Here is a 15,000-nt window from a genome sequence, read left to right on the forward strand (position 1 = left end):
CAAAAACAGCACTGATTATAATCTGCCCTATCATGATGGGCCAATCCACGGAACGCCGCTTGGGCATGTGCACGCGCTTGAGACTCGTGTGAAAGCTCGCGCAATACACATTTGCTTGTATATGAATATGAATTACGTTGTGGGTTGTATAATTAGACTCTATCAATGACTTGGTTGTAAGACTAAACTTAAATGTAGTATATATGCCTATAACTGTTGACTATTGGTTCTCTGTGTTTAATGTTGCGTTTTATTACAAGAAACCGGGAAAATAATGTTCTAGAGATCCCTAGACCTAGAAACGTAATTATACCCTATTCATCTCGAACACTTTCATGATAGCTTTTGAGGATAGCAGAATGAATAAAATACATGAAAGTGAGCTGTTTGAGCCCTATAAAGATACGACGGTCTGAATTCGTTGATATTTGTTACAACGAATCGATCTGTAAAATAAAGCGACGCCCCCACAACGTGCGATTTTAGGGAAGACCCAGCGAGACATCATTTGGAGGACGGTGTGACGTCAAGGAAATCCTTTCCGTCTCCGAGACCTTCATCTTCTGTCCGAGTACCCCAGAGCGAACAAAGCGTGTGATGCCAGGAAGCAGAACCTTTCTGGATTACCGCTGAGTAAAGCACACGTGCTGAGTTCAGAATCGGGAGTCTGGAGCCGGAAAATAAGAACCACGCGCCTAGAACAAGTTAAAAGGCGGCAGAACCGTTTCGGATCTGCATAGGCATTTCTGGGTTTTTGTTAGAGTTCAACAGTTAGAGCTCCGCAGATGACTCTGCTTGCGAGCGTCAGGCGCCACAGCCTGCGCGTACAGCAGCAGTTGCACCGCTGGAGCATCTGCGCGACGGATGGAAGTCACCTCCTGACCGACAGTCTCGCGACGCCCGTCCTGTGCGTGCCTCGGTCGCGGTCCTGCTTACGGACCGCGAGGAGCTGGCGCTCCGACTCTTCGGATTCCGCCTTTTCGGCTGAGGCGCCGAGTCCCAGCGCGAGCGGTCCGTTCACCGTGGTCCTGCTCGGAGACGTCGGAGTTGGCAAAACTGCGCTCGCGAGTATTTTCGCTGGGGCGGCAGACAGTATGGAGAGCGACTCCGACCTGTACGGATGTACGTGAACGTTAGCACCTGTTTACAGTGCAATGCACAGTCCGTGAGTTCACAGGAATAGCCTACATTTGGTTAAAAAAAAAATCCAAAACAAGTTGACACAAATCAAACATTGTGTTCTGTTGTGTAGTAGACAACGTGCAATTAAGAAAACCTTTATTTTATGATACAGACCGGCTAAGAGTCCCATACCAACACCCTCTGTGCTTTGCTTTCCCTTACAGGTGAGATGTTTGAGCAAAGCATGCTGGTGGACGGCGAGAGCGCGAGAGTTACATTACTGGATATGTGGGATTCGCAGGTAACACACGTTTCCTTGCATTTAATATGATGACTTTTAGTCATACACAGTATCATTCGTCTCATTTGAACTGGTTAGGCCTCCTGACGGCGCTCATTTCTAGTGTTCATCGATTCCCGCTTTCACAGGACGGAGCCAGTTGGAGGCAGGGACGCGCTTTGCAAGATGGTGACGCGTATATCGTCGTTTACTCGATAACGGACAGGACGAGTTTCCTCCGCGCATCTGAACTTCGCATCCAGCTGCGTCGTGAACGCCAAGCTCATCGCACACCTATCATCCTCGTGGGCAACAAGTGCGATTTAGTGCGCCGGAGAGAAGTGTCAGTGAACGGTATGCTTTTACTGGATAAACTCGTGGGGTTCGGTTTTTAGCATAGAAAAGTTACAGTGGGCGGAAATCCAAGGCTATGCCAAATTAAACCACCATGTGCCAGTCCCTGTGCTGACTTGGTCTGAGCTGTGTGTAGGATGCATTTGAAGTGCCCTTTATTCTTCTTTGGTGTCACAGAAGGTCGAGCGTGCGCTATGGTTTTCGATTGCAAGTTCATCGAAACGTCAGCGGCCATGCAGCACAACGTGTGGCCGCTCTTCGAGGGCGTCGTTCGCCAGCTGCGTCTGCGCAGAGACAGTGCCGAAGCCATCACCCGATGGCGCTCGACGTGCAAGAGCAGAGAGAGCATCCCGAAGAAGGCCAAGCGCTTCATTGATAAATTAGTGGCCAAGAAGAACAAGAACGCAGCGCTGAAACTAAAGTCCAAATCCTGCCATGACCTCTCGGTGTTGTGACACTTCTTTCGCTCTGCGGTGTGCATGCAGACCTACTTACTCTGCGGGCGTGTCAGGGAAAGGAAACGTACAGCAGTAATAGGCGTGGGACGGTTTTTGGGGAGCGTGTTTTCCACAAGGTGCATTGGGGGAAGGAGACTGCGATGACCAATCAGTCCGTGGTAGCACTGGAGTTTCAGTGGTTTCAGGCTTTTAGCACCATCTGCGATGGACCGAAATCCAAATAGCTACCCACATACCTGCTGCTCAGTCTCCACCAGGAGGGTCTCTACCACTCAGAATAAGCCCTTCCATTCACTAATGACATGGAGCATGGTCAATTTTAAAAATCCAAATTATACTCCACAAATAATATATAATTTGTGTCTTCTGATAGTATTGTTGTACCTTAGTGTGTGAATATGCTTTCCATGTTGATGCTTTTAAGCCTACATATTTGTAATTTCATATAAAATAAAATGTCTATTTTCATATAATAAGTTTTCCATTTTAAGTTTGGTTTATTTGTCACATACATAGTTATACACAGTATAGCTCGCAGTGAAATGGTTGAGAAAGCATTTCTTTCTCTTACTCATTGTGAAACTGAACGGAAGCCAATCAGTTTGACTGGGTGTGACTTTGATGTTAATGTCACTCATTAGGCTATTATATATAATGTGTGTGTGTGTGTGTGTGTGTGTGTGTGTATGGTTGTAATATGCTCTGGCATTATTGCTGAGCTGATGTTCATCTCATATTATTGACTATCTTTACTGTACTTAAAATGCTGGCATCAACAGCTTTGTTAGTTCAGACTGACCATGGACATTGTAAATGAGATGTTTACTTGATTCCTTTATGTGGATCAGCTGATAGATGTACATTCCTAAGAAAGATGACAGTTGTCCAGTGTTTACCACACTGAAATATGACTGCAGTAGAATCTGTAATCTTCATCAGTGAGTTGGATATGTTCAGTAAAATTAATCTGTCTGAACTATGATGATTACATAGAGAACCAGTGAATATAATGCAGGAAAACTGGAGGAAGTCCATTCACATTCACTCTAGTTAAAAAACTGGTATAAAACAATTATTCAGTTCAAAGTTCGAGGAAAGTACAGAACTGCTTTTTGCAAATGGGAACCTCTTGCCCACGACTGTCTAAAATCTGGTTGTGTATTTGGGGTCTTTCTTCACACTATAACACCCCCCCCACACACACACACAAGCACACATACACATATATTTCTCTCTCTTTCTCCCACTTCTCACAGGAGCTGTAGCTAATGTGCACACCACTGTCTAAAATCTCCTGATTCTGTATTTGTGGTCTTTATTTGTACTGTTTTTAGGGTTGTAATATTATTACCCACAGCTCTCTCTTCTGCTCTGAAAGCTGTGTATCATGTCTATTGTATCATGTCTGCACATTATACTTTACATACACATGCACACACAAACACATACAAGCTACATTTTAAAGCCTTTATAGCAATTCATGATCACACAGACGTTTCACTGCCAAAGACTAGCTCACAAACTTTCTGGTTTTCTGCCAAACACACACACACACACACACACACACACACACACACACACACACACACACACACACACACACGCACGCACACAGACACTATGCACTAAAGGCCTGAGATGTCTTAAGTGCTCTAGTAAAAGGCTGTTTTATGTCCAAATCTGCTCTGCTGGATAAAGTGTAACTGGATACTTGGGCTACAGTAAGTAAAATGAACCCAAATACAATGTCTTTCTTCATATGTGGCAGTGTGAACAGCAAAAATACACAATCTCTGACATTCTCAATTCTGATTTAAGACACTTTCATATGTGGTACTGGAGTCTGATATGCAGCAATGCGACTCGGTCTGAACAGCCAGATAGAAATTCATGCGACTTTTACGCCAGTCCAACTTGACATTCAATATAATTTCATGCTGCAGAGAAGGAAAGATGGCCAGCATCGGTAGGCAGGATCTCGGTGACGGGATAGTGGGGTAACTGATCTAAATGTTGAAGCTGCTCGGACGCTACAGAGATCCATCGTTAATATCTTGGCCTTCTTTCTTCCTAATTGGCTGCTGGCTTCCACTGCAGATTATCACAAGCATTTACTTTAGAGTAATCAACGGGTTGGGTTAAAGACGTTTACCTTCTGTGTGAACGTAGCCTTGGAGGCTTGTTTTGGATCAGCCTGTGGACATTATGCACAGGGTGTGAGGTCTGGCTGTTTCCCAGCTAAAGAATAGACAGTTTACACCAAGCATCCAGTGTCCCTGCTGATCCAATACATAAGTGTGACAATGACATAACAAATCTATCAGTGCTTGCTATGTTACTTATTTTTTTCAACAATAATGACTGGGGGACAGAGAGGCTCAGATAAAATGTAGTAGAGTTGATGAAACAAACTCCGGAACCATCCAGCACTACTGCCTAACTACTCTCATATTAGGTCAAGTAATAGTAAGGGTAAGAGTAAAGATAAGAGTAAGGGTAAAAGTAACTTCTCCTGCCTCCACCTCAAGCATGCTGCATTCTCCACCCGCCAGCAGGAACTCACGTTTTGTGCTGTGTGACAGGATTCCTGCACAATGCCACAGTCTCTGAGTCTGTCACACTCGTACGTCAAAAGTTGTGACGTCTGCCCTTCTCTGTGAGACCTGGTGTGTCTGATGAATTGAACCATTTGCTTTCCGCAGGTGTAATTGAATGTACTGACGCATCACCTTGGGCTTCACGGATAGCTGTGACACAGAAGAAAAATGAGTGTCTTAAGGATGTGGGTAGATCTTAGATTGCCTGATAAGGCCGCAGTGGTGGACAGATCCATTCTACTGCTTGCTATCTTAGCTGGACCTACAATTTTCTCAACAACTGACCTTGAAAATGCGTATCATTCTCTGTGCTCCCCGATAGCAAGGATTTAACAGCATTACTAGCATACGATGGCCTATTCTGCTTCTGCCATGTGCCATATGGCTTGATGTCAGCCCCAGAAGCATTCCAGAAAATTATGTCAGTAAATCTGGAAGGGTAAGACTAAGAGTTAGAATAAATGTAAGAGTAAAAGTAAGCGTAAGAGTGTGGGTAAGAGTAAGTGTAAGAGTAACTTCTCCTGCCTCCACCTCAAGCATGCTACTCTCCACCCACCAGCAGGAATTCACCTGTTAAGGGTAAGAGTAAGGATTAGGGTAAGAGAAAGAGTAAGAGTAAGGGTAAGGTAAGAGTAAAGATAAGGGTAAGGGTAAGGGTAAGGGTAAGGGTAAGAGTAAGAGTAAGGGTAAGAGTAAGGGTAAGGATAAGGGTAAGGATAAGGGTAAGAGTAAGGGTAAGGTAAGAGTAAAGATAAGGGTAAGGGTAAGGGTAAGGGTAAGAGTAAGGATAAGGGTACGGGTAAGAGTAAGGGTAAGGTAAGAGTAAAGATAAGGGTAAGGGTAAGAGTAAGGATAAGGGTAAGAGTAAGGATAAGGGTACGGGTAAGAGTAAGGGTAAGGTAAGAGTAAAGATAAGGGTAAGGGTAAGGTAAGAGTAAAGATAAGGGTAAGGGTAGGGTAAGAGTAAAGATAAGGGTAAGGGTAGGGTAAGAGTAAGGATAAGGGTAAGGGTAAGGGTAAGAGTAAAGATAAGGGTAAGGATAAGGGTAAGGATAAGGGTAAGGGTAAGAGTAAGGATAAGGGTAAGGATAAGGGTAAGGGTAAGAGTAAGAGTAAGGGTAAGGATAAGGGTAAGAGTAAGGATAAGGGTAAGGGTACGGGTAAGGGTAAGGGTAAGAGTAAGGATAAGAGTAAGGGTAAGGGTAAGGATAAGGGTAAGGATAAGGGTAAGGGTAAAAGTAAGGGTAAGAGTAAGGATAAGGGTAAGGATAAGGGTAAGGGTAAGAGTAAGAGTAAGGGTAAGGATAAGGGTAAGGGTAAGAGTAAGGATAAGAGTAAGGGTAAGGGTAAGGATAAGGGTAAGGGTATGAGTAAGGATAAGGGTAAGGGTAAGGGTAAGAGTAAGAGTAAGGATAAGAGTAAGGGTAAGGGTAAGGATAAGGGTAAGGGTAAAAGTAAGGGTAAGAGTAAGGATAAGAGTAAGGGTAAGGGTAAGGATAAGGGTAAGGGTAAAAGTAAGGGTAAGAGTAAGGATAAGGGTAAGGGTATGAGTAAGGATAAGGGTAAGGGTAAGGGTAAGAGTAAAGGTAAGGGTAAGAGTAAGGATAAGGGTGTGCCAAATGCTCAGAACTTCAGATGCATACAAGTGGAGTACAGAGCTGCACTGGATGCAGTGATACAGAGACTGATGAAAATGTTTAAATAGGAAAAAGTATCTTCAGACAACCCACGCGGACACTTCCTTGGACAGCCCACTTGGACACTTCCTCAGACAACCCACTCGGACATTGTTTTGGACAGCCCGCGCTGACGCTTCCTCGGACACTCGTTGATGGCCCACGGCAACGAGCTGGATACAGGACATGTACACGCCATCAAACAAGCAGCCAGAGCCAAGGTTGTAGCCAGCCTACATTCTGTCCTTAGGATGCTCTCATGGCATGCAAAATTTTTACCCAACTACGTATCAGTGGCGGAGCCACTACACGCTTGCCTCCACGCTGCAGTGCATCATCTCCACCGACGCTTCAGATTATGGCAGAGATACAGTCTTCACACAGCTTTATCCAAATGACATGGAACGCATGATCCTGTTTGCGTCAACACTGGCTGGGAGTAAACATGCGAAGGCCGAGAAGGAGGCCCTTGTAAGTGTGTGAGCAATCGGTAAGTGGAGGATGTAGTGGAGGCTCAGGTTCAGCAGGCCCTCATGATTCTGCTGGACACCAAAGGAGCAGATATGAGATGAGATAAGACAGATTTGAGCTAGAGCTGAGTATGCCCTGTCAGAGAACAGAAACCACCAAAATGGTTGAAGGACTAGGGCACTTAACATGCAGAGTAACTGAGTGTGCAAAACTACCCTTTAGGATATGCCATCAAACTATTAAGTGCTTGTTTTTACTTACCTTATTCCACAGTGGCATAATGTTGAATAATGGGTTCTGTGATTCCTCATTTAATGATCTGATAATTACCAGAGAGAATTCTTATGCTTCCGTGCTTTATTAATTACAAACCTTAACATAGAGGAGTGCTCAGACTCTGGAATCACCAGTAAAAGGGAGTGCTCCATCTATGACATCACCAGTGAAGGGGATTGCTTCGGCTATGACATCATCAGTAAAGGTGATTGCTCCAGCAAAGACATCATCAGTAAAGGGGATTGCTCCAGCAATTACATCATCAGTAAAGGGGAGAGCTCCATCAATGACTTCATCATTAAAGAGGTGTGCTTCAGCTGCACCAGCAGCTCCACATGCCCAGGTCTCCATGCCTCACCAGTTTCTTTCATCTCTACACACTTTGCTCATTCCACTACATCGGTGCAGGTTAATTTTCACCTCATCTGTCCATAAGATTTTGTCCCAGGTCCCTACTCTTTTTTTTTGTACTTTTCAGGAAACTGTAATCTAGCCGTTGTGTTCTTGAGGTTTACTAGTACGTTGCATCTTTGCAGAGAGGTGAGCCCTCTGAGGTCATTAGAACATAGTCATCTGTATAGTCTGTGACACATCTATACGATATCCTGGGTAGAGTTCTTGACCCATTTTCCTTGTGATTGAAAGTGCTCTTCAGTCACCTCCTGAGCTGCTCTGTGGTCTTCCAGGTTGTTTGCCAAACCCAATATCTTCCTGCTTCCTAAACATGTAAATTTCCATTCAGTTCATGTTTTTTGACTGTCTCTGATAGTTTTATTCTGATTTCTTGTTTCTATGACTCTGATTGGTTTATTCTGATTTCATGTTTTGTTTTTTTCTGTCTATTTCTCTGATGGGTTTATTCTGATTTCATGTTTGTTTGTCTATGGCTCTGATTGGTTTATTCTGATTTTTTTTTTTTTGTCTATAGATCTGATTGGTTTATTCTGATTTTTTTTTTGTCTATAGCTCTAAATTGGTTTATTCTGATTGTTCAGCTCCAGATGACAGCAAATGCCACATCTAGAATCAGCTCTAGAACCAGCTCTAGAACCTACCCTAGGCTTTTACTTACCTATCTTGTGAATGAACCAGTGATGTTGTGATATATTGCTGGCCCTGGAAAAACTGAGCACACAGCTGTTCAGTTACTCACAGTCTCATAAAATAATAATAATACGCTTTATTTATATAGCTTTTTAAAACAATGTTTACAAAGCGCTTAAAAAAACTAAAATAAAATGAACGACTTTAAGATAAGAAATAAGAAATATAAGAAATAAAATGCAGCAGAATTAAAAGCTAAACATGAAGTCTTCCTCTTAAAGTGCTTTAGATCAGGTTATTATGAGGGAATTCCACACTTTAATGCAATAATAAAAGCTGCCTCGCTTCTCTTTAGTTGGGTAGCAGGCGTGAGCAGCTTGTGGAAGCCCACCTAATAATCAGCTCACTGAGGTGCAGTGGGCTAAGACCATGAAGGCATTTAAAGTCCTATTAAAGTCATGTCCATTACTGTAACACTGTGCAAAGTGAGAGTCTGCCTTTGAATGCTTTACTTTTTAGTAAAGTGATTTTATTTCAGTGTCAAATTATGCAAGTTATGCATAACACATATTTACAAAACATTACATAAAAGCACCAAGCATAATATCAGATAGATTTAATTTAATTTAATTTAATTTTAATTTAATTTAAGAAAGCTTACGTTTTTTGCACCGTACTACCACTGATACTTGTCCATCCTTACGATCTTAAAATCGCATTATAGCTGCTTCCTCCAAACAGATGGTGTTCCCAGAGGTGTCACTGACTATATGTTCCCCTTCAAAGAGATCCTGATATTATGTTCCCCTTCATAAAGTCCCTTATGGGTATTCACACAAGCAAATACCCAAACACAACTTAGCTGCCTTGCCAGTTTCTTTCTCATGCGCATCTAAAATGACTAACAAAGATGTTTCTGAGGAGATTAGATATGCCCACTTGCAGAAGGGAAAACTCCAAGGAAAATAATGGAAACAGCCTCTGACCTTTGTACAGCACTGTTAAACATTGCGTAGGCTCTATGCACAGCCAGGAAAGCTAACGTTCTACATTACAACCTCATAGCCATGCATCTCAAATCCAATGTGCCGGAGGAGCACAGAGCCAAAAAGACAGTGGCACGGGTCAAAGAGCGAAGTCTGCAGCCCTTCAGTCTCGATTACTCCATGCACACACACACACACACACACACACACACACACACACACACACACACACACACACACACACACACACACACACACACGCCATCTGTTCCATGTGTGGCCTCTATCCCTGTCTGGGGAAGTTCACCATAGTTCAGAGCAGAACAGCTGTTCCTGGTGACACTCGGGACTTATTCCCCACTTTGAATGATTCTTCTGTACTGAGGATGCTCGCACAGTACCACAAGCCTTTGATCCATGTGCCAGGTTTCTCTATATTCACACACACACACACACACACACACGCACACACGCACACACACACACGCACACACATCCGTATAAGGACTCCACTCCCCTGAGCATTAGATAATGATTAGGTTCAATAAAATGAGTTAACGTTTCACTTTAAGCAGGAAGCTGTGCAAGACTTGAGTTTCCTTCTGTCACTCAGACAGAGCTGCGTCTCTCTCTCCTCTCAGGTAACTACATCCATCTCTGTCCTTTTATCATGCGCGCAATCATTTGACTTTACATGGTTTCGTTTAGTGTGTATAGCTTATGAAGCCCTGTTGAGGAAAGTGATATGATGTCAGTGTATGTGTGTGTGTGTGTGTGTGTGAAGCCCTGTGCTGGGGCATGTCATGCTCTTCCTTGGTCTTGGTTAAGGTTTACGTCAAGGGCATTAGCTGCATCTGACCATGTGAGAGGCATTTCATGAAATGGCATCTCAGTGCAGGCAAAGTGAAATTAAAACGTATTCACAGTGGAGCGGCTCGAGTGAAGTGTTTAAAATTCAGCCTTTCTCACTGAGAGCTACGAGAGCCTAATACGAGGCCGGTGTGTCAGCGTGCGTGCGGCCTCTGTGGGTCAGGACTGTATCGAGTCTTACTGACTGTGGAGGAATTTATGGTTGTGGTTTTCTCTTTGTATAACTATTACTCTGTTTGGGGTGATATTGATTGTCATCTGTAATCTTGGAGCACTGAGTCTCGCCTCATGGAGCTAAATGGCTGTCCACATTTTCACTTCCATAGAACACAGTGAGAATCAGGTGAAGCAGAACAAGTGAAAATGTTGAAAATAGAAAGAAAAGACAAGAAGGTAGTTTATGAGTTCCAGAGGGGCGCGTGAAAATGTCAGAGAGCATGAGTGACCTTCTCGTGCAGATGTCCTCTGTCACCTTCCTGCCAGACCACTACGCCGGTACCACACATGCTCAAGAGTTTATCTTATGTAGCGCAATTAACTTTACTCCGAACTGGAAAATGGGTCGATTTGTCAATTAAAAAGAGACCTAATATTTGAGTGGAAATCTGAATATGCTCATTGACTCAATGTGTTACTATGAACAACTCGATCGCTTGGCTTTTATCTTAGCAATCTAGACAGTTAGCCAATCATTACAAGGCTTATCAATGAGGTACATTCATCCATTCCCACAGAGCGTGCTACATGTATCCTTGACACATTACTACTACTGCATCAGTAGTATCACACCACTTTTTTTCAGAAGACTCAAATAATTCCTGCATATTTATACTTATATTAATGAATATTCCACATGTTTAATCTCCCTCTATATGTAAATATATAAGGAAACCTTAGGTATCTCTTAGAAACTAATACTTTTATTTTTTTCTAAAGCTTTAACATGAAGTTCAATAGTTGAGGGCACAGAAACTGGTTTGAGATTTAGTGAGTCCCACATTAGCTCCTCCCTCTGGAAACCACTGACCTTCCAAAATCATCCAATGTGTTAAATGCTAATGTAGTGCACCAAAGAACTCTGTGTGTGAGGTTATCACTATTTCTCTGGGATCACACATTTGTTCAGTAAATGCTGATATTTCATGGTTCCCTAACCTCCTGGTACTGGTCCCCGCAAACTGGGTCTTGATTGGTGGGTTAAACCTCTGATTTTAATAGAACATTAACCTTCAGTACGTCAGAATTGTGCGCAGGTGATTTGTGTAGCGTAGAGGTCAATATTAGGGTATGTATGTAGTCGGGGCTCTTTTGTCACTAGGCATAACCGGTCAGCAGTGACGCTGTAACCGGAGATTCAGGCAAAGTTGATATATTCCATTCGGTTCAGAGACAATGACACATTTCTAAAATGTCTGTAGTCTTTGTGTTAATCTTTTCAGTGTTGGCTAGAACTGAAGTTAATCACTTACTTAAGGTCACTCTGACACACTTTCGATTTGACGTCAGAATCCACTTAAGAATGTCCAAATAACCTTTATTTGACCTTTTTGGGAGTAGTGACTCATAAGGGTCACACACTTACACATGCTCACATCAACACACATATGCCCCCCCCCCACACCGCAACCACATACACATACAGAACGATGTGCAGACAATGCAGCGAGGAGTTGTGTGGGCATCATTAAATGTGTGTCAGACGCTGTTCTGGCAAGCGTGCACTGTAATGCAGAGAGAGAGAACCCTGCAGGGCCTAATACACATGCAGGGCTACACTGAACACGATTGTACTCTCACCAGCCCACACACACACACACACACACACAAACACACACATCCACGCACAAACACACACACACACACACACACACACACACATCCACGCACAAACACACACACACACACACACACACACAAAACATTTTCCCACACTTTCCCCATATCTATATCCTGTGTGTGTGTATTTGCTCCACTGAAATTGCTACACAGAGACTGAAATGCAGCCCAGAACATGAGAAGTGTTGTAGTAAGGCCTTGATAAATCCACTGTGTGTTTGTAATTATTCTGTAATTGTAAAGTGCTTCTGCTTGTCTGTCTTGGGGCCCTTACTGTAGTTGTAATTCCCTCTCATGTTTTGCTTTCTCCATCAGGACGTTTCTTCCTTATGATGGCAAATAGACACCGACTGCTGCTAGTCCTTCTCATCAGCTGTGTAAGCTGTGTGTGTGTGTGTGTGTGTGTGTGTGTGTATGCGTGTGTGTGTGTGTATGCATGTGTGTGTGCGTGTGTATGTGTGTGTGTGTGTGTGCGTGTGTGTGTATGCGTGTGTGTGTGTGTGTATGCGTGTGTGTGTGTGCATGTGTTTAGGATGTGCTGTTCTAAGCAGATCCAGTTTCTGACCAGAGTAAACATCTTAACGCCTTGCAGTCCTGTCATCTGGTTTTCTATGAATCAGTAACTGTACTGAAGTCTCTGCTGTCTCTGTAATCACCGAGTGCACTGAGCAGTAAACAGCACCAGCACAGCCTCTGCTTTGCCTTCGTGCAGGAGAGGAACAATAACAGCTGAATCATTTGAAACATTTTTAAAACGAAGCGCAGACGTCAAGTCCGGTGAGGGTTGTCGAACAGCGCCATCGTTCTCACCGGTTGTCTTCACACAGGCTTATGGAGCAGGTCTGGAAGACAAAAAAGGAGTTCTGGGGAAGAGTCCTGGAGTTCTGCTCGTGCCCGAGGCCTCCCCGGTACCTTTCGCCATCTATCAGGTAACAGCGCTCCCAGCGGTGCATGGGTGCTGGGTTTACCGTTATGTCTGTAAGGTCCCCAGGCTGGTTAAGCCAGTACTGAACTGGAAAATCTCCAGCAGGGGCACAAACTGAAGAGTTGTGCGCTGAAGTGTGGATTATCATTTGCATCATGATTTCAGCCGAGCACCAAAACCAAAAATGATTACAGTAATGATTGATAGCTAATAGGACAGATTACATTTTTTTTGCCAGTCAGCTATTGCATGTGTATGTGTGTGTTTGGTGTGGGTGTGTGTGTTTGGTGTGGGTGTGTGTGTTTGGTGTGGGTGTGCGGTGTTTGTGTGTGTGTCTAGTTTACATCCATGGTAGAAGGTGTTTCCTCGTATCGTGTGAGTGGTGAGACACATGGGAGGATCAGCATGTCCAAGGATGGTTGGCTGTACCTGGAAGAACCACTGGAATGGAGCCCTGGCAAAACACATGAGCTAACCGTAATACACACTTTATGAACACACTTTTCATGACTGTAATACACACTTAATGAACACATATTATGAACACACGTTTTGTGACTGTAATACGCACTTTATGAACATGCTTTATGAACACACTTTATGAACACGCCTTTCATGACTGTAATACACACTTTAGGAATGCACTTTACCTTACTATAATACACTTTATGAATAGACCTTTCATAAATCATAAATGTTATCACATTATAAAGATATCTTTCTTAATTGTTATGCACAGTTTTCAGATACACTTTTCATAATAAACAAACAGTTAAAGGTTTTGTAGGTTTAACCAGCACGTTAACATGGATCAATAAAAAACAAGAAATTAACAATTATATATTATTGTAATTAACACATCCTAAAAAAAAAAACCTTTACTTTTGTCTTTGGGGAGAATATTATCAATTTTACTAAGACACTTTTTGCTCAAACTTGTACAATGACCTGGATACGCTTTCCTCTATATTTGATGCTCTAGGTATTGTGGGTTTTTGGTGTGGTGTATGTATTTGATGTTCTCGGTAGTGTGGGTTTTTGGTGTGGTGTATGTATTTGATGTTCTTGGTAGCGTGGGTTTTTTGTATATATCTATTTGATGTTCTAGGGAGTGTGGGTTTTTGGTATGTATGTATTTGATGTTCTAAGTAGTGTGGGTTTTTGGTGTGGTGTATGTATTTGATGTTCTAGGTAGTGTGGGTTTTTGGTATGTATGTATTTGATGTTCTTGGTAGCGTGGGTTTTTGGTATGTATGCATTTGATGTTCTCGGTAGCGTGGGTTTTTGGTGTGGTGTATGTATTTGATGTTCTAGGTAGTGTGGGTTTTTGGTATGTATGTATTTGATGTTCTAGGTAGTGTGGGTTTTTGGTATGTATGTATTTGATGTTCTTGGTAGCGTGGGTTTTTGGTATGTATACATTTGATGTTCTCGGTAGCGTGGGTTTTTGGTGTGGTGTATGTATTTGATGTTCTAGGTAGTGTGGGTTTTTGGTATGTATGTATTTGATGTTCTTGGTAGCGTGGGTTTTTGGTATGTATGCATTTGATGTTCTCGGTAGCGTGGGTTTTTGGTGTGGTGTATGTATTTGATGTTCTAGGTAGTGTGGGTTTTTGGTATGTATGTATTTGATGTTCTTGGTAGCGTGGGTTTTTGGTATGTATGCATTTGATGTTCTTGGTAGCGTGGGTTTTTGGTATGTATGTATTTGATGTTCTAGGTAGCGTGAGTTTTTGGTATGTATGTATTTGATGTTCTTGGTAGTGTGGGTTTTTGGTATGTATGTATTTGATGTTCTTGGTAGCGTGGGTTTTTGGTATGTATGTATTTGATGTTCTAGGTAGCGTGAGTTTTTGGTATGTATGTATTTGATGTTCTTGGTAGCGTGGGTTTTTGGTATGTATGTATTTGATGTTTCAGGTAGCGTGGGTTTTTGGTGTGGTGTATGTATATGATGTTTTATGTAGCATGGGTTTTTAGTGTGGTGTATGTATATGACGTAACTGAATATATTTGTACTGCAGATCGAGGCACTCTCTGATGATGATGACGTCCTAGATGGACCTCACACAGTTGTTCTCCATGTTGTGGACATCAACAACAAT

The 15,000-nt window shown here is 42.7% G+C and overlaps 2 protein-coding genes and 1 long non-coding RNA gene across 3 annotated transcripts in view; 2 read left to right on the forward strand and 1 right to left on the reverse strand.

Moving 5' to 3' along the window:
- The first annotated feature begins 633 nt into the window (after positions 1-633).
- Positions 634-2,638, forward strand: gem (GTP binding protein overexpressed in skeletal muscle). The gene is made up of 4 exons (XM_027001187.2): positions 634-1,122; positions 1,347-1,423; positions 1,552-1,756; positions 1,934-2,638. The coding sequence occupies exons 1-4, from the start codon at positions 786-788 to the stop codon at positions 2,209-2,211; spliced, it is 897 nt and encodes a 298-aa protein (XP_026856988.1). The 5' UTR covers positions 634-785; the 3' UTR covers positions 2,212-2,638.
- Positions 2,639-7,883: 5,245 nt separating this feature from the next.
- Positions 7,884-9,169, reverse strand: LOC113571895. The gene is made up of 3 exons (XR_003410038.2): positions 8,940-9,169; positions 8,307-8,359; positions 7,884-7,952 (listed from the first exon to the last, which is right to left on the reverse strand). It is a non-coding gene; the product is annotated as an uncharacterized LOC113571895 (long non-coding RNA).
- A 648-nt stretch (positions 9,170-9,817) lies between these two features.
- Positions 9,818-15,000, forward strand: part of cdh17 (cadherin 17, LI cadherin (liver-intestine)) — a 15,454-nt gene continuing 10,271 nt past the window's right edge. Inside the window, exons 1-5 of the mRNA XM_035525904.1 lie at positions 9,818-9,905; positions 12,286-12,347; positions 12,798-12,899; positions 13,235-13,372; positions 14,920-15,000. The exon at positions 14,920-15,000 is cut by the window's right edge and continues 58 nt beyond it. Of these exons, the coding sequence (XP_035381797.1) occupies positions 12,300-12,347; positions 12,798-12,899; positions 13,235-13,372; positions 14,920-15,000 (369 nt within the window). The 5' untranslated portion in view covers positions 9,818-9,905; positions 12,286-12,299. The remainder of the gene's footprint in view (positions 9,906-12,285; positions 12,348-12,797; positions 12,900-13,234; positions 13,373-14,919) is intronic.

This window comes from Electrophorus electricus, chromosome 5 (assembly GCF_013358815.1).
Source record: "Electrophorus electricus isolate fEleEle1 chromosome 5, fEleEle1.pri, whole genome shotgun sequence".
Classification (NCBI taxonomy): domain Eukaryota; kingdom Metazoa; phylum Chordata; class Actinopteri; order Gymnotiformes; family Gymnotidae; genus Electrophorus; species Electrophorus electricus.